At 44.3% G+C, this 27,290-nt stretch overlaps 1 protein-coding gene and 2 non-coding genes across 3 annotated transcripts in view; all 3 read left to right on the top strand.

The window, feature by feature from the left end:
• lrp4 (low density lipoprotein receptor-related protein 4) overlaps positions 1 to 12,547 on the top strand; it is a 99,573-nt gene extending 87,026 nt beyond the window's left edge. The window contains exons 16-38 of the mRNA XM_076078619.1: positions 248 to 373; positions 1,001 to 1,209; positions 1,421 to 1,502; positions 1,619 to 1,724; positions 1,815 to 2,016; positions 2,242 to 2,431; positions 3,021 to 3,152; positions 3,538 to 3,678; positions 3,777 to 3,863; positions 3,968 to 4,139; positions 4,334 to 4,496; positions 4,606 to 4,831; positions 5,544 to 5,847; positions 6,054 to 6,272; positions 6,478 to 6,612; positions 6,890 to 6,998; positions 7,304 to 7,496; positions 7,770 to 7,883; positions 8,452 to 8,563; positions 9,047 to 9,108; positions 9,897 to 9,984; positions 10,256 to 10,397; positions 12,212 to 12,547. Coding sequence (XP_075934734.1) covers positions 248 to 373; positions 1,001 to 1,209; positions 1,421 to 1,502; positions 1,619 to 1,724; positions 1,815 to 2,016; positions 2,242 to 2,431; positions 3,021 to 3,152; positions 3,538 to 3,678; positions 3,777 to 3,863; positions 3,968 to 4,139; positions 4,334 to 4,496; positions 4,606 to 4,831; positions 5,544 to 5,847; positions 6,054 to 6,272; positions 6,478 to 6,612; positions 6,890 to 6,998; positions 7,304 to 7,496; positions 7,770 to 7,883; positions 8,452 to 8,563; positions 9,047 to 9,108; positions 9,897 to 9,984; positions 10,256 to 10,397; positions 12,212 to 12,547 — 3,650 coding nt within the window. The remainder of the gene's footprint in view (positions 1 to 247; positions 374 to 1,000; positions 1,210 to 1,420; positions 1,503 to 1,618; positions 1,725 to 1,814; positions 2,017 to 2,241; positions 2,432 to 3,020; positions 3,153 to 3,537; positions 3,679 to 3,776; positions 3,864 to 3,967; positions 4,140 to 4,333; positions 4,497 to 4,605; positions 4,832 to 5,543; positions 5,848 to 6,053; positions 6,273 to 6,477; positions 6,613 to 6,889; positions 6,999 to 7,303; positions 7,497 to 7,769; positions 7,884 to 8,451; positions 8,564 to 9,046; positions 9,109 to 9,896; positions 9,985 to 10,255; positions 10,398 to 12,211) is intronic.
• A 4,180-nt stretch (positions 12,548 to 16,727) lies between these two features.
• On the top strand, positions 16,728 to 16,841 carry LOC142934318 (small nucleolar RNA SNORD67). The gene has a single exon (XR_012947715.1). It is a non-coding gene; the product is annotated as a small nucleolar RNA SNORD67 (small nucleolar RNA).
• A 1,483-nt stretch (positions 16,842 to 18,324) lies between these two features.
• On the top strand, positions 18,325 to 18,438 carry LOC142934319 (small nucleolar RNA SNORD67). The gene has a single exon (XR_012947716.1). It is a non-coding gene; the product is annotated as a small nucleolar RNA SNORD67 (small nucleolar RNA).
• The last annotated feature ends 8,852 nt before the right edge of the window (positions 18,439 to 27,290 follow it).

Here is a 27,290-nt window from a genome sequence, read left to right as displayed (position 1 = left end):
GTCACTTATTATAAGACATTCCTCACAATATTAATTCGAGAAATTGGCCATGTGTGAAATGGGTATCGCTTTTTGTAAAGACAAAAATCACTACTTCCTCAAATTAAAGCATTTTTGCTTTATTTTGAAGAAGTAGTGATTTTAGTAATCTAATAATCCAATTATAAATAAAATAGCCTCTTCAAAAAGTTTCCAACCACATAGAGCATCATGTACTGAGCTGTGTGTGTCTCTGCCTCACCTGTAGGTGGCAGGAACCGCTGTGGCACCAACAACGGAGGCTGCAGCCACCTATGTCTCCCCAGCAACAAGACACACACCTGCGCCTGTCCCACCGGCTTCAAGAAGGTGGACCACTCCAACTGTGCCAGCGGTGAGTCCCTCAACATCTGCATCATTATAATTGAGTGGATGTGACATATTTATATATTTATTTATGAAACAATTAATGCCAACAACCATAATTTAATTAAGCAAATTACATTTTACAATTTATTAGTTTTTATGAATTGGAATCTGGAATAGTTTTTTTAAACTGTCATCTCTGGTCTTCTGCCAACTTTCATTGGCGCATTAATAATCAAAAAGTTTGAAGTTTAAAGACAAATCCTCAGCAGTAGTGAAATTAAAGATTGTTATACTGATTTAACAGTCAGTGTCAGTAAGTCAGTCAGAAAGTGTCATTGTCAAGGTTGTACTGTATGATAAGGATAACAAGACATCCACTAAAGTGGGATTAAATAAGTGAAATGACATGTTAGGGTCCAGTGCTAAAGTATTCTTTAGTTGTTTCACTACCCTGAGACATTTACACAGCCTGTAGTAATAAAAACATATTTATTATACTTAATCATGTTAGAGAAAGGGGTTATGATTTATGATATTAATCAGTCAGTTTGGTTGCTAGTTGTCTGTGTGTCAGTGCTGTTTTTGCTGTGTTCACTGTTGACCCCACTGTTAAACCTAGAAGACTGACAGAAGACCTTTGGTCTTTAATCAGGTCTTGACAAGTTCCTGCTTTTTGCCCGAAGGACGGACATCCGACGAGTCAGCTTCGACACAGAGGACATGTCCGATGATGTCATCCCTCTGGCCGACGTGCGCAATGCCGTGGCGCTGGACTGGGACGCCAAAGACGGCTACATCTACTGGACGGACGTCACCACCGACTCCATCAACAGGGCGCTGTGGAACGGCACCAAGCAGGAGGTCAGTGACACCCACAGTCTGACCGAACCGGACGCAGAAATCCCATCATTTCTCACCATCTCATCAACAGCAGCATTTAAGTTTATGGAATACTGCCATCTACTGGGGCTGGTGTGAAAGTGGAACAACAATTGGTGCTCTGTAGAGGATAATGTAGGTTGAGAACTGCTACTGGCTGGAGTTTTTATCTCTGTTGTCCCTGTCTCTCCAGGTGGTGGTGGACACCAGTCTGGAAAGCCCCGCAGGTTTGGCGATTGACTGGCTGACTAACAAGCTCTACTGGACCGATGCTGGTACGCAGCCTCGTTTCACATATTGTCACATACGATCATATTCCTGACGCAATCACCTGCACCACAGCGTGCGCTCTTGGATTTCAACCGTTCATGTCATGTCCCGGGTTTCTCAGGTACGGATCGTATCGAGGTTTCTAATGCCGACGGGAGCATGCGGACTGTCCTGATATGGGAGAACCTGGACCGGCCCCGGGACATCGTCGTTGACCCGATCGGAGGGTGAGATGATCAAAAATGTTGAAACACATGAAGACTGGATTTCACATTGCACTCTCATTATTCCTCATTTGTTTTATTATGACTTTATAGTTTCATGTACTGGACCGACTGGGGGGCCAACCCAAAGATCGAGCGCGCAGGAATGGACGCCTCCAGTCGGATCGTCATCATCTCATCTAACCTGACGTGGCCCAACGGGCTCGCCATCGACTACGAGACCAAGCGCCTGTACTGGGCCGACGCTGGCATGAAGACTATCGAATTTGGCAACTTTGATGGTTCCGACCGACAGGTAAAGTGTGTTTTTATGACGTCATGCATTCAATTTTTTAACTCATGTCTTCATGCTGATTTGTTTGACTAATTATTTTACGTTAACATTTAAATAGCATAACATTTGATGTATTTTGATTGCAGCAATTTGAGGAATTGCTCATCCTTGGTTGCTTGATTTGCTTTTGAGCTTTTCTGTTCATTTGCAATAAACCTAGACTTCCGCTACTGTTTTTGCTTCCAGGTTCTGATTGGCAGCCAGCTGCCTCACCCCTTTGGCCTGACTGTACACGAGGACAAGCTGTACTGGACAGACTGGCAGTTAAAGAGCATCCAGAGCGCCGACAAGCTCACCGGCTTGGGACGACGCACGCTCGCCGAAAACCTGGAGAACCTCATGGACATTCACATGTTCCACCGACACCGAGAGACAGGTCTGTGTGCATCCACATGTACAGTGCAGTCAGCAAGTAGTGGAACAGAGACACGTTTTTCATTGTTCTGTCTCGGTGCTGCAACACTTTCGATCTTAAATGAGTGAAACCGAGACTGTGGGGTTTAAGTGCAGTCTTTCAGCTGTAATTTGAGGATCTAATTTCAAATCCAATGTCCTGCAGTACAGAGATTATAAAATCTGCAATTGGGGAATGTGTCAGTACACTTGACGTCTCCTGTTGGACTTGTGTAGTCTCTTGTTACAAAGACAAAAAAACCCTCTCCCGTCACTTTCTACTTTACGGATTGTTGCTGCCTTTTCTCAGAGCTCAGAGAGGATTACAGGTAAACTGAACCCAGATCACTGGCCGAGAGGGCAGAGAGCCTCGGGGGGCTCATTCCAAAGTGAAAACCTCACTGATCTCGCTGATGTGCGGGGCTTTCCCATGTTCCCTTAAGGGAAACTGTGTGTTTCTGTTTTGTTTGCCCCCGTTTCTCTTATTCCCTGTTTCCATCCCTTGCCTCTTAGCTAACCAAAAAAGCAGGACGGTGGCTGAGCAGAGTTGTTTTGTGTGTCTCCCTCTGTAGTACATAACCCGTGCGCGGTGAATAATGGAGGCTGCAGCCACCTCTGTCTCCTGGCTCCTGCTCCCAAAGCCTCCAGCTGTGCCTGTCCCACCGGGATCAACATGCAGACAGATGGAAAGACCTGCACACCTGGTACGAAAATAATCCAGTTTTTGTTTTATTGTACACCCATGTTTGTGGTACAAACGGTAACTACTTGTTGCTAATGCAAATGATTTTTATGGTGCCGATTAACCAAAATACATAAAATATAAGCTACAAAATCCCAGATCTGCTTTTACTTGTTCACCTCCATTATCATTCTTTAAATCTTAAAATGAAATACAAAGAAAAGGAAAACAACAGCAATGACAAAATCCTTAGAAAACATATTTTACAAGGCTTATAATAGAAAACTGAGTTCAAAGGATTAATGTCAAAAACTTCTCTCAGGAAGATAAAAGCATGTCGGCTCCTTTTGTATTGTGACTGGAATCCGCTTTGATGTGTGTGTGTGTGTGTGTGTGTCTGTGTGCAGGGATGAGAAGCTTCCTCATCTTTGCACGGAGGACAGACATCAGGATGGTTTCTTTGGACATCCCTTACTACGCCGATGTGGTTCTGGCCGTCAATAGCTCCATGAAAAACACCATCGCCATCGGGGTCGACCCGAAAGAAGGTTTGTGTTTCTTCTCAGAGTTTTGTAACGCCTCTTTTTAAAAAAGAAAAGTGATGCAGAAATGGAGTCCTTACATATGTATGTGGCGCCTCCTGCAGGAAAAGTGTATTGGTCCGACAGTACGCTGAAGAAAATCAGCAGATCCGACATAGACGGAAAAGCGCAAGAAGACATCGTAGCTACAGGTGAGGAGGATGGCTCACAAGCTCGATGCTGATTAGCTCCACCCTGTCAGAGCGTCACGACTCCATCTCCGCCTCTCTCTATGTGTCTCTCTCTCTCTCTGCAGGGTTGGTGACGACGGACGGCCTGGCGGTGGATGCTGTCGGCAGGAAGATCTACTGGACGGACACGGGCACCAACCGCATCGAGGTGGCCAACCTGGACGGATCCATGAGGAAAGTTCTCGTCTGGCAAAACCTGGACAGCCCTCGAGCCATCGCCCTCTACAACGAGATGGGGTGAGGCTGCGATAGCGTGACGGCTTTTTTTACATTTTCAGAGCATTGGGTTCAAAACCTCAGATTACACTGTCAAAGATGAAACTAGATCTCACGGTGTGAATTTTACTTCAGCGAAGAGTTTATATCCTACTTTCAGTCTCCTCACACTTTTGACACCTTTTGACCTCCGTGTTGCTCTCTCTCCGCTCTAGTTACATGTTCTGGTCAGACTGGGGAGAGCACGCTAAGCTGGAGCGCTCGGCGATGGATGGTACAGACCGCGCGGTCCTCATCAGCAACAACCTGGGCTGGCCCAACGGCCTGGCCATCGACATGGCCGGCTCGCAGCTGCTGTGGGCCGACGCTCACACTGAGGTCAGCTGTGACTCCCGGTGACACTCGCGTGGATTTAAACCTCACGAAGGCATCAGACATTATGGAGTCATGGTGGTAATCCCTTAAATCTCTCTTGGTCCTTTTCCAGCGCATCGAGGCGGCCGACCTGAACGGGCAGAATCGCCGCACCCTGGTGTCTCCGGTCCAGCACCCGTACGGCTTGACCCTGCTGGGGTCCCACATCTACTGGACTGACTGGCAGAGCCGCAGCATCCAGCGAGCTGACAAGAAAACCGGGACCAACACCATCACGGTGCGAGCCAACCTGCCGGGCTTGATGGACATCCAGGCTGTGGACAGGGAGAGGCCACTGGGTGAGTCACGTTGTTACCTAGAATTTCTGAGGCTATAGCCAAGATGCTGCTCCGATGGTCCGGCAAATGTGGATAAAGCATGCATGGTGACTTAACAGTAATATTAATAGGCCGATATTTAAAACCTACCAAACCGAAATAGGCTACATATCATGATTTATTTGGAGAAAACAAGCAATACTATGTAAAATCAGACATTCAGCACCCCCATATAGCTCGACTGGAATGATCCTGTTTCCATCATTTTTCTGCCACTGCGACAATTCTACTGTGAGATTGGCTGCTGAATCAGGCTCCTTAGATCGAATCTTAGTCGACTATTCGGGGTCACTCCTAGTTAACTGTCTGCTGTGTGACTGCTGCTAATAAATATATGAACTAAACCTGCTTCCATCTATTTATACTGCTCATTTCATCCATTTCCATCCACTTGTCAATATCTCATGACCTTCTCTACACAGTTTATTTTGTTTGTTTGTAGATTTCGGCAGTCTCATCCTTACTCGATAATCCTAAATATAGCTGATTATATTATGAATATCTCTCTAGGTGATTGACAAGTAATTATATGTTGCCAAGAAACAGTAAGACATCTCTGTGTAAACAAAAATCCGCTTTGAGTGCGGACAGATTCTCGTGTTGCAAAGTATTGTTTTATTTTAAGTCCTCCTGTGTCTCTTTGCGTCATTCCTTTTGTCTCTGGCCTCTTCAGGTTTCAACAAGTGCGGCCGGAGTAACGGGGGCTGCACCCACCTGTGCCTGCCCCGTCCCAACGACACATCCTGTGCCTGTCCCACCGGCATCCTGCTCAAGGGGGACGGCAGGTCGTGTGACGACTCCCCGGAGTCGTACCTGCTCTTCTCCAACCGCGTCAGCGTGCGCAGGATCTCCCTCGACACCAACGACCACACCGACGTGCACGTGCCGGTGCCCGAGCTGCACAACGTCATCTCGCTGGATTACGACAGCGTGGACGGAAAGCTTTACTACACCGACGTCACCCTGGATGTCATACGGTGCGAGCGCAATTGATGTCTACATGCAAACTCCAATGCCCTTTATGTTTTAGCTTTGATTACATTAATCACGATTTTATAATGTGTATTAATCAAACAGTCAGTTATCAATAATAAATTGTGATTTTTTTTATTTTGTAGACTTTGAGAATTGATATGATGATCGCCCCATGTCCACAATGTCCACCCTTTACTTTGATCTGTAGGCGCTCAAACCTAGACGGCAGTGGCATGGAGACGGTGATCAGCCAGGGCCTGAAGACCACAGATGGGCTGGCGGTCGACTGGGTGGCCAGGAACATGTACTGGACCGACACGGGGCGCAACACCATCGAGGTGGCCCGCCTGGATGGAACGTGCCGCAAAGTCCTGGTCAACAACAGCTTGGATGAACCCCGAGCCATCGCAGTGTTCCCGAGCAAAGGGTAAGACAGGGGACTGGGCTCCACCCTCAAATAGAAATTTGGGTTTTGAGCTTGTTGAAAGAAATTTCTTGAGCAACTTTCTCTTTTTTTTGGAGCTGTTAATAAACGACTTAAAGCGAGGTATCAGCAGAAAGAAGGCAAAACATCGCGTGGAGTCATTTGTTTTAGTTTGGAATTTTCAACTTTGTTCGCCTCGTCTCTGCAGGTACCTGTTCTGGACCGACTGGGGTCACATTGCAAAGATCGAGCGATCTCACCTGGACGGCTCGGACCGAAAGGTTCTGATCAACACCGACCTGGGCTGGCCCAACGGTCTCACGCTGGACTACGACACAAGAAGGTCAGAGAGGGAGAAGCATGTCTGTGGAAGGAAATTAAATGCTTCATGATTCCAATTATCCCCGTGGGGAAATCAGGCCACCGCAGTGTCAGAAAGTAGATCCACAAGACAAGTAGAGACTCATGAAGATTATACAACTGACTATTATTGTATAACAACTGAATATAGTTTATATATGTTACAATCTCACAGTGTTATTAAACTCTTGTTTTTACAGTGTCAGTCAGACGGCATGCACAGTGTATTTACAGACAGAAGTGTGTTTATGACTCTGCAGGATCTTCTGGGTGGACGCGCACTTGGACCGGATCGAGAGTTCGGACCTGAACGGGAAACTGCGCCAGATCCTCGTCAGCCCGGTGTCCCACCCGTTCGCCCTCACGCAGGTACCCCCTCCTCTACCCCTCCTCACCCTCAGCTGTCAATCACTGGGCTGGACCCTCCTCCTGGCTGCCTCCTCCACTCACCTGCTCTATCTCAGTCATCGGCTCACCGTGTGACCCTCCCCACTGGTCGTCTCTCCGTCCTCCAACTCATGCTGAACCCATTCGACTTAACCATTTCTCCTACTTCTCTTCCACTCTGACCCTCATTTTTCTTCCTCTTCTCTCCCTCCCCTTTTCTTCCTCCCATCCCCCTTCTCCTTGTCTGTGTTTTTCCTCTCCTCTCTTCTTCTCCCTCGTTTCCCCAGTTGAAGCCGGTGTCTTCCCCTCTAACCCCTTTCTCCCGACTCTCGCAGCAAGACCGCTGGATCTACTGGACGGACTGGCAGACTAAGTCCATCCAGCGGGTGGACAAGCACACCGGCCGTAACAAGGAAACCGTGCTGGCCAGCGTGGAGGGCCTCATGGACATTATAGTGGTGTCGCCTCACAGACAGACAGGTAAGGACGCTTTTCTCCTCACACCTCCAGCTTGACTTGGGAGACGCCAAAGGCCATGTTTATCTGTAAGTGTTCGGGTGGTAAAGTGCTGCAGCAGCAGAGGCTGATTCGGATGTATGAGCTTGAAATATGTTCAGGCTAATATTCAGTCACTCAGTGCTTCGTGGTGAAATGATCGGTCTGGCAGTATGACCTATACTGAATATTATATGTTGAAAATCAGTTGTCTCCTTGTGTAAAAACGTTGTGAACGTCCCCTCTCCTCTCATTCAGGTACCAATCTCTGTGGGGTAAATAATGGCGGCTGCACTCACCTCTGCTTCGCTAAGACCAACAGTTTTGTGTGCGCCTGCCCCGATGAACCGGATGGGCGACCCTGCTCCACCAGTGAGTGACCACTGTGGTTGTGCTGTGTGGCTGTTCTATCTGCTGACTTCTTAATGTTTCACCAAAATGAACCTTACCAACGCGTTTGCATGTTTTAGCTGAATCTCTTGGCCCATCAGAACTTTTCATAGTAGAATTATCTGAGGAAGCAAGTGAGGAAAAAGAAATCTGATGATCCATTCTGTAAGCCTGACCTACAGTGTTTTCTCTCCTGCGTTTATGACTTTAGAACAAGTGACAAAGAGGTTTTTACAGCATCATTTTTCAAAGTTAATTTAAAAAAGTATTCTGTGAAAAGAAATTGCAATTTCGTTTTTGTTTTTTCTTATTATTTTTGTCAGGATTATTTTTATTAAAGGGTTTGTTGTAATTACGAGAAACAAAAGATTAAAGAACTGATTTTCACCGGTTCGGAAGTCCTAAATGTTGGAAATTTAGAAAATGGATCACCGGAAGAAATAATTTCTCACTTGCCTCTCAGGACTTCCGTATTTATCCTAGTGCCAGTTATAAAATACATTTACAAAACCGTTGCACACTCAGGTTGTGATCTGCATGTGTTCATCAGTTGCAGGTTACATCCCCACCTCTCCTGCCAGAGGGACCAGCAGCACTCCTGTCCCCAACAAGATCCCCAAAGCTCCAACAGACACTCCGCTCGGAGGATCCTCACCGGTCAAGTATGTCTGCTGGTACATTTTTACCAGGAAAACTTCTTTTTGAAGTTATTTGTGATACAAAATGTAATTGATAACTCAACCCTGTGAACATATCTCAAATTACTTTCACGTTATCCCACATGTTCCCTCATTTCTTTAAAGCATGATTCAAATAGCAGCATGTTGTCCACAGAAGATGCTGCCGGATTTTCTGTTTTGAGTACTTCTTTTAGACTTTGTTCATCTAATTTGAAGGACTTCTTCTTAAGAAATAGCAATAATTGGAGATATGAAGTTGCTTGTCCTTGCTCAAAAAAATCTTGAGTGCTCTGAAGCCTTTTATCCCACTGAAAACACTCCAGTGAGTGTTATGCAATTGTTCATCTTTAACAGAACACACCATGAGATTTTCAACCAGCAGGAATAGGACAGAGGCTTTTACAGCTGACATTAGGATATTTAGAGCAGAGTACCTTTCTCAAGCTTTCTGTCTTGTTTTCACAGCTGCACTGACAAGAACCTAAACGTAGAAGGCTGCTTGAGCAACGTGGTGACGGCTCCTCACGGTCAGTACACGAGACACTTCTCTCCTCTTCAGTTTGCACACTGCATGTCGTCTTAAAGGGACACTCTGACATTCAGGTCTGACATTTTGGAAATTCACTCAAGTTTCCCCCTTCTTCCAGTCTAGCATTGCTAATGCCACAGTTATGTCATGTGGGAGTTTAAGTAATTACCAGTTTCCAAGTTATTAATATCATTTCAATCGACCGCCAGGCAATTACAACTGGCAAACTGTGTTTTTCTTTTTTTCTTTTCTGAAAACCTGTGATTGACTTGGCTCAAATAATACAGACGTGCCTGAAAAACAAATATGGATGCCAGAGTCTGTCATCAAAGCATTATTAAATGCAGATGAAGTGATGTAATAATGATATAATAAAACGTATTTAATTCATATGGCACCTTAACAAAAAACACAATTACAAAGAGCAAACAAATACAACTAAATCAAAACAACAACAAATAAATCAATATGGTAAGTTTATAGTGCTTTACAAAAAGCACAGTATGTTTAACCCTCACAGGGCCAACTCTGCAGTCATATAACTGTCACTCAGTTTGAGGACGTAGTTCATTCAGTTTTGAGTTTCTGATGACGTGAACCCTGACAGTTTGTAAATACAGGAACATAAATGCCAGATAAGCTAGGATAAACACCATCACAACTATTTCTGTACTGAGATGAAATTGAAATTGGGTAAATCAGCAAACAACTCTGATCTTTTAAGCAAAGCCACTGGATTTTCTCTGTGAACACTCCCGTCTGTAACATCTGTGCCATCTGTTGCAGGGGAAGGACTTCACATCAGCTACGTGATTGGCGGAGTTCTGATCATCCTGGCTATTCTGATCCTCATTGCTGCTTTGATCATTTACAGGTCAGTCTCCTTTTTAGTTTAGAGAGGGTATGATTTAATTAAAAAAATACATTTATTCTTGTTATTATCTACGCAAGATCTTCCTCATTGCCAGTGTTTTGGTACATTTTGTATGAAATCTTAAGTAAAGAGGTGAAAATGAAACACCAAAGTGTGGTTTACAGTTTGTACTACTTCGTCATTTCAAGTGTTGATTGTAAATAGAAATGTTACAGTGGACAGTTTGATTTATCAAGCCATGTGCTGTTTTCTTCCTGTTGTTCAACGACAGACATAAAAAGTCGAAGTTCGCTGACCCGGGGGTGAGCAACCTGACCTACAGTAACCCCTCGTATCGGACGTCCACACAAGAGGTCAAGATTGAGGCGTCGCAAAAGCCTCCAATATACAACCAGCTTCGATATAAGAAAGAGGTAACGAACAGCCTGGAAGTGAAAACGACAGATGTTTTCTCTTTTGTTTAATATATGAATGGATTGAAGGTGAATCCATGTTAATTCCATAGGATGGTCCCAGACTATGGAGGCGTACGGTGGGTAACCACAGAGACAAATGACGTTACTGTTTGTCTGATTGATTGTGTTGTAATATTGCAACATGTGACACGAGCAGGTTACCGACGGCAGCGCTCACCTTTTCTCCCCCCTCCTCTCTCTCTCTCCTCCCTACAGCACTCTCATCCCTACAACTCCCTCTCTCCCTTTATCTTTTGACCCACTTGTCCCGCGGAGAGGTAGTTACACAGCATGAAGGAGTGGCGTCCTCTGTTGCTTCTTTGTTTTCCCCTCACTTCTTCTGTCTTTCACTGCATGCACCCTGCTGTCCAAAATAACAATTTATCTCGTCGGTGCAGCATCAGAGCTCTGTGATCAGTAGCACGGCAGGTTTCTTTGTCGAAGGCAAGAAATCCAAGTGTGCGGATACATTTGTCAAATGTGCTACAAATAGCGTTTCTTAAACTAAGCACTACATTTCCCATAAGTCCAGTTAGTTCCCAGGTAAGATTCGTCAAAAGAGAGAGAATACCTAAAGGATGTCTGCTTTTTGTTTTTATGCGTATAAGGCCGAGTCCATTTCCAATGCCCTGCTTATTGCAACCCATCACACCAGCTGTTGGAAAGACTCCTCTGAAATACTGGACACGTTATGGCTGGGCTGCTTGAAGGCTGTTTGTAAAAAGCGGTTCGGTTCAGTTCCGAGCAAGCTTACTGCTTTGGGTCGTTTTGCCTCTGCTTCAACAGGGGTGCCACGCCCACTGTGTTTCTTTCCATGCTGAAGATGAAGAGACACTGTTCAAATTATTCTTGCTAACAACAGACATAGAATGATTTGTCCGCGGGTGTTATATATACACACACTGTAGCTTGACTCCATCTGCGCTGGAAAAATAACACCATCTCCTTGTTTTTGTGCCATAAAGCGATCCAGTACATTTGACTCCAGGTTAGGTTTACATCTTAGTGTCAGCTGTGGTCTGAGGCATTGTGTTTTAGGTTATTTGTTCGTCTGTCCGTTCGATGCATTCTCGTGAACTCAGGAATATCCTGGAGGGATTTTTTTTCAAATTGGGCAATAAGGTCCAATTGCACTCAAGGATGAACTGATTAGAATTATTAGAAGATGTTTATTTACTCGCATGTTAAATGCTTTTGCTGGGAGGCTCCATAAAAGACAGAATCATTAGCAACTAGAATCACTGCCCTGCGGCATACAACCGCAAGGCAGTGAATCTAGTTGCTAATGATAATTATATAGCTGTGGCACCTTAATCTGAAAATGAGAAACTAACTCCAGAGGAAAGTGCAGCATTACTAAACGGAGACAATTTGCTGTGCATGGGTTGAGTTTGAAGGCGACATCTTGTTCTGGAGTGTTGTGCAGTTGGTTGCTGATTAATCCTTGAAGGGAAATCCACCTTTAACACGTTGAACTGTTTAAAGTGTTGGTGATGTTTGTGTTGCAGAAATGTAACCTCTAATTATTCTTTAAGGGGGGGAGTGAAAGAGAGAAAGAAATGTGACTGTATTAAAGAAATATAGGAGAACAAGGCCATCTGTCACACGGCGCGTTGAAAGTGAATAGACTGAAAACAAAAACTAATCACCAATTGACTCCTAGAAAGGGTTAAGTTTAACATATTAATGAGTACCTGAAGGTGGATATCCCTTTTTAAACTGCTCAAACAGCGGCCATCACCCCGACTAACTCTTCGTCTCTCGTTGTCCAGGGGGGAGTGGACGGAGGCTACACCAAGGAGAAGATCCGCATTGTGGAGGGCGTGTGCCTGCTGTCCAACGAGGAGCTTTACTGGGACGACCTCAAACAGATCAAGCCGTCCCGGGGCGGCCTGCACACCTGCATGCGCACGGACACCGTGTCCCTGCAGGCCAGCAGCGCCTCGCTAGACGACGGCGAGACGGAGCAGCTCCTCCAAGAGTCCGAATGCTCCTCCATAACCACCCTGACCCCCTCGGCCATCACCCCTCAGCGCCACGCCCAGCACAGCCTCCCCGACACCGGCTGGGTCTCCACGCGCAAGCCCTCCACCGAGAGCGAGGTGTGAGGGACGCCCCCTGCCCTCCACGCTTCGTCTCAACCTCCGTTACCTAATACACACACACACACACACACACACACACACACACACACACACACCTGTAATTATAGCTGGTACAAACACACAAAGATAAAAAGGTACAAACAGAGCAACAGTTGCATTCGTAGGAACGGTACAAATGAATCTGGTTAGACACAACTAAGTTTCCATAAACACAACTCCTGTCTCTGAAACTGGGGCTCCGTCCTACTTCTGCACACACACACACACACACACACACACATACACACATACACATGCAGTACAGTCCTCCAACAGTACCCTCAGTTCTACTGCCTTCAGGCAAAACTGATAAACTAATGAGCATGCTGGAATAAGAAAGCAAAGGACTCTGGGGAGGAAGTGAACAGAGAGACACGAGCGTTATCTGGAGCCTTTTTAAAGGATGCAGACTCTCAATGCGACAAACGCTTCTCTGTGTACAACTTCACCTTTATTCTTTGTGAACTTTTCTCTTTTTTTTTGGACGACACTAGAACGACGTACTACCTGGACGACGTAACCGCGATGCTCTCTAATGCCACTCATGTCTTTATGAATTCTATTTATGAACGTTTTTTGTACTTGTGGAGTGGGTTTGCTGACTTTCGGGGGAAAAAAACGGCAAGAGTGTTGTGTTAGAACCGGACCCGGTATTCACAAGTTGTATTTATGACAGTGCCAAAGGGTGGGGCTTCAGAGTCCCCATGCTTCTTTCAGCATTTACACTTCAATAGCAATGTATCTTAATTACGGGATGTTAGTTTCGTTTGACTTCCCTGACTTGCCCTCAGTGATGACGCCCCCTGCTTCTGATTCCTTATTTTACAGCCTCCAACAGCAAGGCTGCACTGTAGCTGGTGCTCTCATCTGGTTGCAGAACTGCATTCATCCTTTGCAAAAGTAATCTTAAAGGAGCCCTTTTTTTTTCGTTTGTTCATTTTTTTTAAAAGTTGTAATTCAACCATTGCTGATCCTCGGGCCGAGCAGAGGAAGCCATGATGAAGTAAGAGCCCTAAGTGCCAAACATTGCGTTATTTTTCCTCCTTCAGCTGTAGAATTATTTTCTATCAGAGGTTTTAAAATGTTCGTTACATTTTTTAAAAAACTCTGGTTTGGTCACCCAAATCTCAGAAAAGTGTATTTTCTCAGACATGTACCACTAGGGCTATTCAGCCATGCAGATAGTGTTGGTTTTATTTACCCAGGTGTTAGACATGTGTCTCTGGGATTTCTGATGCCCCAAAACACTGGAGGGGTTTTTTGGGGATCTTCCCTCTCAGTGCAATCTCTCATTGAGTGTTTCTCTGATCGGTCTTTCTAAAAATATGTCAAACATGTTCCTGAGGTTTTCTAGCCAGATGAAAGATTATCTACAACAGCACTTACTATTAGACTTTTAAACTCTTTTGATTTTAACAACAATTCATTAATAAATTAATAAATAACTCTTCTCTACTAATGGCACCTCTCCAACTGTATTGGCTGTAGCCTTAGCTGCCTACAGAATACATCATTTGGCCCTCCCTGTCCATTCTTACACCACGGACAACAGTTTAAAGGCTGGTACAAGTGTAAGTATTCAATAAACAACAATATGATGTTGTCGGGTTCGAATTTTTAGATATTTGTGTCACTACAAATTAATTAAATTTTCTTAATTCTGGAACATAATCACAAGAGTTCCACTGTCATTTGGGCTCTCTATTGTGTTGGAGTAGGGCGAAGTTTCAGAGGTGAATTTATCAAAAACCTGGCGCATACAACCAAAAGTATCTGCATGGCGAAACACTGCTAGAGGGAAACGAGAACATTTGTACCTTTTTTTTTTTTTTTTTTTTTTGTAATTTGAGTTTTGATCCATCAACTCTTGCAGTATCGGCCACAGCTCAGCACAACAAATGCATAACTTAGGAACACTGCATGTCTGACCCCATCAGACAGTGAGGGTTATAGTTTAGAAATGTATCACTGACAACGTACTGAAAAATGAATTTAATATGAGTAAAGATATTATGCATTGCTTTAACTTTTAGAGTACCATTCTGTCTGTTGTTGAGAAATGGTACGAGGAAATACTATATTGCTATATTGACAAATATATCGGTTAGACTTTATAGAACCATGTATTTTTGAAGTATCTGCTACAAGCTCAGCGACGTGCTGATTTGCTGCTAGACGAAGCACTGAGGCCAATGAAAGAGGGTCTTGGCAGCTACATAACTAACTACGGTCTCTGACGGTTGGTTGACAGTAGGCCCACAGAGCATCACAGCGACCCAGTAACCAATCATCCCGGCTCACAGTCCCTCCAACTCTGCTGCAGGAATGCTAAAAGTGTACAGATTTTATCATGCGGATACAAGCAAACATTTCTGTTGAAGATATTGTGTTGATTAAGTTGTATAGTCTTTTGTACAAAGGGATTTCATGACCGTTTTTAGACTAATTTTACTCACTGGAGAAGAACATTTTGGTTTTTATTTGTTTTTGCTGGATTATTTTAACCACTGTATTTCCAAGCCTTGTAAATGATAGGGAAGATGCCAGTTATTTAATAGTGCTCTTTTATCTTATGAAATACTGGTTGCGTATAGCTGTTGTAAAGTTAACAAAAAGAGGTATTTATGATTTTTGTTTGGTTGTCACTTGATGTGTAAATATGAAAAGACTGTATATGTATTTCCATGGCAGTACTAACAAGCTGTGTTGTGTGATATAGTGAATGATCCCTTTGCTATCTTTTAATATAAAATCGCATTTGCATTTCAATGAAACATTTGGCTCACTCATCTATTTACACAGACAAATGCCTTCCTCATCAGACACAATCAACATTTAGCAATAAAGGAAAATAGAGGTCTGATTCTGCAGATAATTACAGAAATAACAATGGTAGCAAAGATGTAATCTGGGTTTTGGAGGCATGAAGCCAAGTCATCCAGTTTAGAGCAACAGAGGAGGGATCCCTTCTCAAGAAAACAGACAAAATAGTAATTACAGTATAAAATGTTGCATAGTTTCAGTAGAATAATGTCATAACATGACAAAATAAGTCGGGTACATAACTTTTTAATATCAAGTAAATATTAAATGTGATAAGTTAAGGAGTATCAGGCAGAGTGTTGCCGTGTCTGGAGTGAATAATGTGAATCTATTCTGGACCACCATGACCGGGAAAGAGGACAGACTTCACAAACGCACAAAGACAAAAAAAAAAAAGAGATGCCATTCATACAGCGGTAGAAGAGACACGATGCTGAAAGAGGATGAAGCAGTTAATTGCAGACAACATACATTGAGTGTATTGTACAAAAAGCATTTTATAGGATCTGTACTGATCATCAAAAAAAACAACACGTGTATTTACAGGATGATTACTGGTACGTAAAATACTGCGCAGAGGTCTAGTGAAGCAAGTGTGTGCATGTGACAGATATACAGCTTGTCATTGGTGGTTCAACCGGAAACAGGCTTCACTGTCCAATAAACGTCCCCCATTTTCCGGCGTTTGAGCCAATCAGCGATGAGCTTTACGAAACGCACTTATTTGATTGAGAAGAAAACGGTTGGATCACACAGACTGCGCCAGCAAAATGTACGAAGAAGAAAGAAAGGACCGAGATAACTTACCTCGTCTGCTTTGTGTACGTTTATATGAGGTGCTTTTGTTTTGACTGTTTTACTTTTAGGAAGGAAAGTGTCATTTTTGAGAAACTGAAGCGAATGTATGACGCTACTATAGCTCACCAGCTAGCGTTAGCTAACTGTTAAGCTAACATTGCGCTAACTCGGCTAACGTAATATTTGCTTTTGTTCCAACCGCCGTTACTGTTTGTTTGCAATGTTGACGAAAACTAATTATTGGTAGCCAATAGTCCACAAAGGCCAGTTTACCTCTTTACGTTTGAGTTTTAAGACTGGTTGTGTAACTAATTGACCACGTTGTGTGCATGGCTAACGCTAGCCTGCTTAGTTTTCTCTCATGCAGGAGTTGCTGCTAACTGCCATGAAGTCCACACACTGCAGCAAGATGAGGCTGGATGGAGCTGCCTCTCCATCACAAATGGAACCACGAGGTAAACACAAACCCAGCAGGCACCATAGTGTCTCCCAACACATCCGGAAGGTCAGCGTGGGTGCTGGGTGTGAGAGTGATGAGTTGCACTAATCAGTTGGGGTGTTTGATGCAGTGGCATCAATACCCCAATCCGATCCAACCTGAGGACACACTGTGTGCACAGGGGCCATCTGACTCAACCCGTCCACCTCTTTATAAGCATGTATTCTTTATATATTATGGGTTTGTTTAATTAGCGTAAGATTAAATTGCTTAATTTGCCAAAAAATATGATTTTAACAAACACCAGGGTGGCCACATGAGAAACAGACTGTTGTGGAGGGCCGGACCAATAGACTGAACTCAGTCCTGCTCTATTAAAAAGTAAATCTTTATAAAAAGTAAATTGTATGGTTTTGATAAGCTGTGAGTGGTAAGAGTAAATATGATCAGTGGTGGAATGTAACTAATATATTTACTTAAGTACAAATTCATGGTACTTTATTTGAGTATTTCTATTTTATTCAACTTTGTACTTCCACTCCACTACATCTCAGAGGGAAATATTGTAGCTTTGCACAATATGGTTTTTCAAATCCTTCCAAACTACCAAAATGACAAAGGAGTTAAAATAAGCTCCACCTAAAACATCTACAGCAGGAATAAAGATCCAAACAAATATACATATTTAATATCCATATATAATAGTAAAACACTGACAGGGTTGACTGACATGTTTCTGCAAAAGTAGTACTTTAATCACTATTGTTTGTAGTCAATGACCTCATTTTCTGTTTGTCAGTTCAGTGAATGAGTGACTGAAGTCAGGTTGAATGTGTGAGGTGAGATGTGAAGGACAGGTGATCGTCAGTGAGAGAGGATCTGGATCTGGATTGTTAAACTTAATCACGGAGAATGTTTGTTCACATATGGAGGTCGACCCAAAGAGAACCAACATCTTCTGAGCATGTTGCCTTAGCAGCTTAGCTAGCAAAGACTCAGAGGTCCGTGCCGCTCTGCGTCAGTCACGTTTTAGTATTTCTCCGTGTGTTTCCTCTCGTAATGGAGATTCAGATTGTAATCCATCAACACTGCGATCTGCTCTCCACAAACTAAGCACAGTCTTACCTTTGACTTCAGTAAATAAATACTTACAAGTCCATGTTTTGCTAAAAACTCTACACTGTCAGTCTTTCTTTAACATAGGCTGACATTTTTTAATGGGTTAACAGCTGACTCGCATCTCTGTAAACTCAGTTCACCAACACATTGCAGTGACGCTGCTGCTCGCACACATTCACTAACTATTCACCATCTATGTGAATTGAGAGAAGAAACGGCAGCAGTCTCCTTCAAAATAAAAGCAATGTAGCTGTATACGTGCATGTTGAACACTTATTTAGGTTTTATTCCTGATCTCCCATTTACGTCCCGCGGGCTATGTTACAAGAAAACATCGGGAACTTGCATTTAGTTGGTGTCGTGTGTTCAGACTTTGAAATGGTTTGCTTGGTTTTGTCTCATGCAGGAGTTGCTGCTAACTGTCATGAAGTCCACTCACTGCAGCAAGATGAGGCTGGATGGAGCTGCCTCTCCATCACAAATGGAACCACGAGGTAAACACAAACCCAGCAGGCACCATAGTGTCTCCCAACACATCCGGAAGGTCAGTGTGGGTGCTGGGTGTGAGAGTGATGAGTTGCACTAATCAGTTGGGGTGTTTGATGCAGTGGCATCAATACCCCAATCCGATCCAACCTGAGGACACACTGTGTGCACAGGGGCCATCTGACTCTACCCGTCCACCTCTTTATAAGCATGTATTCTTTATATATTATTCTTTTAGGACTTAAAACCAATACATCATTAAGAATACTATTCTTCCACTTTTGCATTGGGAATAATTTTTTTGAGGGATTTAAGAGGAAAACTGAACACTGCTGATTTCTGTTCAAAGATGTTGTGTATTTTCCAGACTCTGTATTGATGCCGCCTGTCTCTGTCTTATTTTTTAAGTCCATCACCTCAAAATGGAAGAGCTCTGTGTGGTGGAGTATCGGACCATCAGTGCACTGACCGGGACTCCAGCTCCTTCTTTACTCCAGGTCTGTTTCTGTTTCTGTCTGCTGACCATAGCAACATGACTTCTTCTCCTTTAACCAAAGTTTTCTTTGTTCTGACTATTGTCTGAATGAGTCTATGGAACATGAGATCTACTGCAAATATTAAAATAATATCCGTCAAGTATAGGGATGGGTATCGTTAGGATTTTATTCATACTAGTACTATTATTGATACTCTTATCGGTTCGGTTTTATTTTTTTGTAAGGAAGAAACGGACCATTAAAAGAATCAACATTGCTTTATTTATATGTAAAAAAAAAAAAAAAAAAAAAAAAAAAGTCTTGAACGGCAACGCCACGTGATTCCAAATCGCTTGGTGTCCATTTAATTAAATTGAGGGATTGTGTCAAGTGAGGCAGTCGACAACAGCAGCTCGTCTGAACTTCATAAACACATTTAACCCGGACGTTTTATGATGGCGATGGCTCTATTTATTCAGTGTTAACCAGAAACCTGTTTGAAGTCGGGCACTTAACCTGAACTTCATCCGAAGGAACCAGAGTGAGCTTCACTTCCTGCTTTGGGGTTCATATCCCATAGCTCCGAATATTAGGCCGGAGTAAGCAGTTCTGAGTAACGCTGACTCGTCAAACTAAATCCTGGAGGCTGTGAGAACTAACTAATGCTAAGTACACGACGGGGAGGGAAACGGAACTGGACTGAAGTGCTTTTGTTTCACTGGATGCTTTCAGGGCTCAACACTAACGTTTCAAAAGGATTCACTTTCGGGGGGAGCTAGCATGTCATCACCACAGACGTAGCTTCCTGGTGTCTCTGACTCTTTCAGAGGTGTCTGCACATCACCACTAACTGACTCATTTGTGTGAAATTATTTTTTTATTCCCAGTTCTGCAGAAGTAGTGGTAACGAGCGGGAATGTACTGAAACGGGTTTGAGAAAACCCGTTTCAGTACCGTCACTATCCAAAGCTAAGTGCTGGTGCTGTTTCACATAGGGTTCTAGAGAGGTGGGCTGTGACAATGATGAGTTGCACCATTAGTCGGGTCACTGATTGTCGGAGCACCGCGGACCCGTGGTGATGCCCATTGTGCAGCGGGGCCATCGGAGTCCCAGCTAAGCCTGTCGGAAACAACGGGGCCCCGCTTAAAGGTCTTCACATTGTTTCCTGTCCTACAAGTGTGTGATTTTTGTTCCGCTCTCTCTTCTTTCCCAGCCTGGAGACGGGAGAGTTCAGGGACGAGGTTTGGCAGGAAGAGCTATTGCGAACAAGGAGAAGAATGTTTCCTGCCAGCAGTAGGTTCCCTTCATAATGGGAGGAAGAGCTCCAGCCTGAGAGCTGGTGAGGACGCGCTGCCTATTGCAGTCAGCTGCTGCTTTATTTCATTGCGTTTCATTCAATTTGTCCGTGTGTGCGGATCATCGTCACTCTCTGAGCTACGTTATTCACTGCCTGAATTCTGAAGATTTTCCTACAAATTCATAGCTTGAACTATTTCTTCTGTTAATTTTGTAATAACTCTTAAATAGTTCCTTCATCTCCTTCTGAAAGCGATCTGTTTTAAGAGATGCTGACGGATGCTCTGCCTCGTCTAGGCGATGGTAGGACTCAGTGTGGAGGCGTTTTCACTGAGGCAGCACTTTAACTTATTTCTCACTGTGTTAATACCGTGGTGCGTTTCTATTCATCGTTTAACAGCTCTGTTGGTCACCAGTGACCCAGTTAAATTCCAGGGCCGGCTGTGATCAGTGGCCCACTTGGTAGTTTGAATCTTGAGGTGTTTTAGAAAATAAAAACTGCCCATGGTAGCGTTTTTCCTTTTTAGATTGTCCTTTTTATTTATTTATATTAGCCCTCATCACTTACTGTCTTCTATTTCCCCTCCTTTTGTCCCTGCAGGTAGACTCAGGAAACCCCGCCAGCTCCACAGCAGCAGGACCTCTAACTGCTGCACGCATCACCTGAGCTGCAGCAGGGTGACCTGCATTGACCCGACGTGGGGAAACGGTGCGTGTGTGTGTGTGTACTAAAGGATTTTATAAGGTCCTAAACAGACATGTTGATTATTACTAGAGCTGGCTGTTGGCACTGAGCTCCCGATCAAAAATGGATTTAGAAATACGTTGGGACTTGGTGAAGATTCAGTCAGCTTACATTAGATAATGCAAAAGGTTCAGAGTCCTTTGGTTGAAAGTCTGACTTTCTGTCGTAGTTTGTTGGCTCAATGTCGAGCTAGAAACCTGCGTGACAGAGGGACTGAGTCAGTCTGAGTCCATATTGGATTGTCCGACCGAAAGTAATGATTCAACTTTTAACAGTCCTGTAAACAGAAAGAGGAGACTGACAACAAACGTTCTATTCTTTAATAGTCTTAGAGCTCTGCAGGGCTGAGTTGTGCAGCAGAAAGCCGGCGCGAGCCAGTGTAAATGTGTTTCAGAGGGCAGTGTGTCACTCTCTGTCTAAAAGAGCCTTTAGAGTTTAAACATTTTGGGGGAAAAAATTGAATATCGAGTTGTACTTGTTTTAAGCTGTGACGTTTTCATCGTACTGAACTGTCTTTCACGGTCTCTTTTCTCAGACGGGTGGACGAGGTGTTGGACCAGCAGAGCGTGTCAGACGTGATGGACAGTGTTGCAGTAGCACGTCACTCACAGCACGAGCATTGATGACGCTGTGTAGCTTAGGAAGGCCTCACGCAGCTCTGCCGCTGTATTGTGGGCTTATTGCCGGTGAGCAACACGGGGAGGGGGGGGGGGAGTCTACATTAATCCTCAAATACATGTAGGCTTCACTGTCATCGCCACAAAAAAAAACAGTTCCAGACGCATACTGTAGTAAATATGCACGATCACCATCGTATCTATTTCTAATAGTCCCCGTCACAGCATCCAGCTGTTGGGTAATCCCTTTGAGTCGGAGCAGACGTCCCAGTAATGCTCTCTCTGAGGCGTTCTGCAGGTGTGACGGGGCCTGTGGATTCCTCCTGAAGGGATTGCAGCGTATGTGATGGCCTTGCATCATCAGAGGCCGCAGCTCATCTTAAATATCTGCATGTTCTCTGTGGTTCTGTCAGCCAGCAGCGGGGCTCTGGCTCGGTTATTCCTACGTTTGGTTAGATGTGCTAAATACCTGGTGGGAGCATTTCTATTGCCTCAATGTGGAGTCATTTTTTTTATTAAACTATGACTCTAAAATTAATAAACAGCCCTAATAAATATATTGTTGTTGGCCGGACATGCAGGTAAACCACTTTCTGTACTTTTTTCCATTTCACTAAATAAACTTTTAAAAATAATTTTACGTTTTATTGTATTTTTATTAATGAATGCAACAAGAAAAGCTGAATATCCACCATGAAGAGCACGAATAGTCTGGGCTGGCACATTTATGACTGTGTAGTTACAATTATATTATATTCAAAACCTGCTTTAGTTGTATGAGATGCCATTAATACGTTTGCTTCATTTCTCAAAGCAAACGGGAATATTTTGAGTACGATTAGCTGTTTGTGAGGATGGAGACTTGAACCATGCTGTACAGCATGGTTCTCACCACCAGGTGGCAGTTGAACATCAATGTTCCTCCAGCCCGTGGACAGACAATGTGGCCTGATGCTCTCTGTCACAGGTGTGTAGTAAGGCAACAACCTTCCACCGGATTTATTCTGACACACAAACACACAGGGAGAAGTCCTGTCGGTGAAGCTGCGATTGCGATGAAAAGCTTCATCTTGGGACCAAGTTCACCAAATTCTTTGATGTTGAAATTCCTTCCGAGAGAAGAAATCCCTATTTTAGATATTTGCATTTTTTTCTGACACTTTATCAAAGTTGAGAGGTTTCTCTGGCCAAAGCTCATCTGCTTAGAAACATATTTCAAGTGAATATTTTTTTGCATAAATATCCTTTGGTAGGATGGAAACAAAGTATGTATTATAACACTTCACATAAATTCTAGTTAAACTTCACATAATATGAATAGTATATAATAAAGCTTTATATGATCAAATGCAAATAATATTCAATGCAATAGATTGTCACATTATATAAATCATAACTTTTCACAAGAAATCTCGACCTGCTTTGTGTGCCGATACCGAGTTTAATGATTCACTCTCGGCAAATTTATCGCAAACCTTGAGCACATAATGATGCATGTAGTCAGTCCTGCATGCCAGTGGGTTGTGTATGACTCGGCTCATTCAGTTCACTTCCTGTGTTTTGCATCTTTCGTTTTGTTCGTACCGTTTTGCGTCGGCTCTTCTCAGTCGGTACTGAAACACCTGCAGCGAACAGAGTGAACTACAGATCGAGCTCTGATTTTACAGCGTGCATATTTTCATACCTGAGTGACAGTTTTACCCGGAGACAACATTTCCTTTGACCGGAGAGGTCTGAGGGCTGTGTGACAGCTCGCTTGTTCTGTGAGCATATTTTCTCTCCCAAATATGGGATGCAAGATCTTATTCTGGTGTGGGGGAAAGACATTCAACCGCCTGCAGTATCGTTCTAAACTACTTCTCTCTCCACAGTATTTTTAATGTCTTTAACTGCTGGGAACACTGTGATAAAGTTGCACAATATTTCATATCAGTCTGCAGATCTAATTTTGTATTCATGAGAGAGGCACTATGTGAGTTCATTTGATGTGGAACAAGAGACCAATCGATTCATCTCGTTAATTGTGTTGCGACACCGGATTTCTGTTCAGTCGTGCCTCAAACGTTGTTTATGGCAGAGCGTCGTCAATAACTTTAGAGGTCCCGGAGCACAGTGGGAGTCTTTTAGCACTTGATTCCCAGCGTCGTCGTCTCTCCACCCGAACCCGTCAACATGAACCGAGCTGTCTGTCAGGCCGTGTCGCCGAGCTGAACGACGCCCTCCTCCTCGGTACTTTTCCTGTCAGACGGAACCCGGATCCATTAGACTGCAGGCCGACACCACTGCTGCAGCAGGCTGTACAGTGTCTGAACAAAACATTGCAGCATGACTGACATAACCTCCTCGTCCTGTCAACAAAGATGTTTTCATTCTCCTGTACGAATGAAGTTGGGGTTGTGATCGTCTGTTCACTGAGGCGTCGTCTTTCATTCCCGCTTCCCCTCGTCTGTCTGAGGATGGCAGTCCTCTCTTTATATTTTCTTGTCTCTTTCTGCTGCTGTTGTTGCAGCTATTCTCTTTCACTTCACTGTGTGCTTGATTCTCAGGGAATATTTTAATTGTTTTTTCAAAATCTGCTATAATTCAAGGCAGGACTTTGCGATTCTTTGCTAAATAAATGGACTCTAGCGCATTTTATTTACTGGACAGAGTTCTGAAAATCATTTAACATTGCATCACAGCTTTGGAGAACAAGTCCATTTGTAGAAAAGTTATAGTTGGTTATAAACAAAGCAGCTTAAAGTACCTGTGAGGAACTTTTAACTGGTTATGAAACAGTCAGTTTATTACCGATTCCTCTTCATGACCTACACATGTGAGACCATCAGCGAGAAGATCGGCTATTTTTACATAGTTATTCTTAATGCTTGTCGTCTGTGCCGCTGGGTCGGATTCTGCGCAAAATCAGATCACATGATGCAGGTTTACCAGAAACTCCTTCAGCTCAGACTTCAGCGGGGCCTCCGGCAGCGGCCGGTTCACCGTGGAGGGACCCGGATCTGCCTTCGACCTGTGGTCAGAGCTCCGGTGGGAGGAGGAGAGCTCTACGCCCGGCAGTAGCGTCTCCTCCTCCTCCGGCCAGGAGCAGAGCTTCGCCTCGCTGCACCGCCGGTCTCCACTGGGAGCCGACACCGACACCACGCTGCTGGAGGCCTAGGTCGTATTGCTGGGCCTGCTGGAGAGAAGGGAGGCACGGGAGAACCAGGACTGCACGGAACAGACTGTCAGACCTTGCTGCAGTGAAATGAGAGGTTTCTAAAGGGAATCTGGTGCTCGGAATCACTTTCGTCCACAGAAAACTGCTAAAATCACCACAAAATGTTCCTCTTAGTAGCTTTAATAAGCAGGACACAGAGGGTCATGTCTCACGACTGACTCCAGACCAGACCACAGGTCTTTAGTGCTGCAATTTGTAATGTGCCAGACAAGTAGAGCATGAACTGGCATTATCCAAAGACACACGTGTCCAAATGGACACGAAAGCTTCACACACATTTACTATGAAACCACTGAAATGAGCTGAATTCATTGCAAACATTATTTTTTGTCGTTGGACTCAGAATCTGACAGCTTAGCTGAACAGGCCGTGTGGGTGTTCACATTTCAGATCTGGTTTTTTTCTTTGTGAAGTTGTCTTCGTATTTATATTGGCTGTTGGCGGAGCTGAATATGTCCCTTTTAATGTCACAGTGGATGGGCATTTAACCAGTAACAAATGTCTCTAGTTGCTTTCACACATGCCCACCAGCGATTTAAAACGGGGCTTTTGTCTCCCTTCCTTCTGTCCCGACCGAGAAGTGTGACTCTGTTCTGTGTTTGACAGTGCAGAGAGTGATCTTAGAGCACTGATCCACTCGATTCTGTGACCGCAGGCAGCTTTTGTTTTGCTTTTAACAGAAGTCGCCCGGGAGTCATGGAGAATCTAGCTGCTCACAGATGTTTCCTGAGTATCGGGGAGTAAAATAATGTGTCCAACACCTGAGAGAGAAGCTGAGATGGGGGGGGGGGGGGGGGATGCATCTCTTAAAAGAGAGAAACACGTCTGTGTAGCCTGAGGAGGCTGTTGAGCCCGTGTGCAGGTCCAGAGAGAGCTGCACCTTTTCACGGTGCTCTGAACGCACTCACACAGGTCGCTGTGCAGATGTGAGCTGCCGATCAAAGGCAGGTTTCACATCGAAAATAGCTCTTTCTGCTAACCGGGCCGTGTTGAGTGGTTCAGCTCCTGAAAATGGCCGAAGAGTCGAGTGATCCCGGGCCGCAGGGAGCTGTGCACATGAATATTTAAACACGCTGGTTAGAAGTTTCACCAACGCATGTCCATGGTGAGAAGCAGCTATGTGTCGGTGGTTCGTAGTACAGTCATAATCCCTGTTGATGAAGAGAGGTGCAGAATGGTTATTGGTCCCGGTTGGGTCCCGGGTAGAAACTTTCGCCGCGTAGAACTCTGCCTTAATCTGATGAACATGTTAACATCTGCGTTCCAGATTTACTGCATTCACAGCTTGCACGGACAGGTTTGCCTCAATTTGCTCCATCCAGAACTCATTTTCATTGACTTCATATGCACTCACGCCTCTGAAAGGACCCCCAACTGACCGACGTCCAGCGTGCCCAAGTCAAATGGGAACAAAATCCAAATACCAGCACCTTTTTAAAACTCCCTAATTAACTAGTCACATCTGGTTTGTTCAATCTGTTCAAAATGCAAAGTGTAAATACAACATTTTGCCGTTAGACAGGAGGTTATGTCTTGTATATCTTGACCCTATGCTCCCATGTTTTTGTGTCTAACTGTCTAATAGTGACAACTGTTTTTGAAGTTGGTCAAGTATTGAACACTGTAGACGGCAGCCGCTAAACGGGCTGCAATGTTATCGCTCGGGGCAATTTCGCACAGTTACTGTACGTTCAGTAAAATTGCTCGTTTCTTGCTACAGACGGGCTGAGATTGTAAGTTATGGAAACGACCCTACAGAGAAATAGAAGCTGTTCTTTACCTTTCACTCTCTGACAAACGGTGCAAATGTGAGTGAGAGTTGGTGAGTTTCTAACCTTGATTAACCAAGTGTTTTCTCACGCACTTGATCGTCTTACAACCAGCGGAGATTTATGTCCTTTCTTTACCTCCCCTCACCCTTGACACAAATATCTCCTCTTCCTTTAAAACTCCTCTTGTAGTTTTGCCTTTTTTGTATCTGATGCAGATGATTCGGGGCCACCCAAGTTGTACAAATTCTCCGCCAGACAGTCCCCTCTCGTTGTCCATGGGAAAAGGAATGTGATCTTTACATTAAGAACCTTCGTTGCTCCATACATCACCATCTGGTCCTCTGCTGAAAGGACTGTTCACACCTTCAAAATGGCTGCGATATGACTGACTGCAGTGCTATTAGATACGGGGAACACTGGCGTGAGTGCCAGCGAGGCAGTCTGTCGCAGGCCAGCTGTGCTCAATCATCCTTCTTTATTTCTCACTCCTTGTTTTCCTGCATCCATTATGAATAATGATCTTCTCTGCTTATTCAAGGCCGGGTCGCAGGCAGCAGGCTGAGCGGGGTATTCCAAACGTCTCTTCCTAGGAGACCCCGAGGCTTTCCCAGGCCAGGCGAGATGCGTGATCTCACTCGGGCTTCTTACCAGTTGGATTGCTCTGGAAAACCTCTAAAGCTGAGGCATCTTGATCAGATGCCCGAGCTACTTCACGAAGGAGCAGCAACTGTACTCCGGCTGCCTCCGAATGTCTGACCTCCTCACCCGATCTCTGAGGCCGAGGCCAGCCGACCAAAAGTTGACTTCATACTGTCCGTAGTGAAGCCGGCAGCGAGGCGCGCACCAACTACAGCCAAAATGACAGCCTGCGCGAAGGGTTTGCAAGTGGTCGAGGTGCTTGTTCGTGCACCTCTGAAG

Source organism: Anarhichas minor, unplaced genomic scaffold, assembly GCF_050575085.1.
Source record: "Anarhichas minor isolate MPS153535 unplaced genomic scaffold, ASM5057508v1 ptg000067l, whole genome shotgun sequence".
Classification (NCBI taxonomy): domain Eukaryota; kingdom Metazoa; phylum Chordata; class Actinopteri; order Perciformes; family Anarhichadidae; genus Anarhichas; species Anarhichas minor.
Note: the sequence above shows the minus strand (reverse complement) of the source record. Positions and strands in the feature narration are given on the sequence as shown.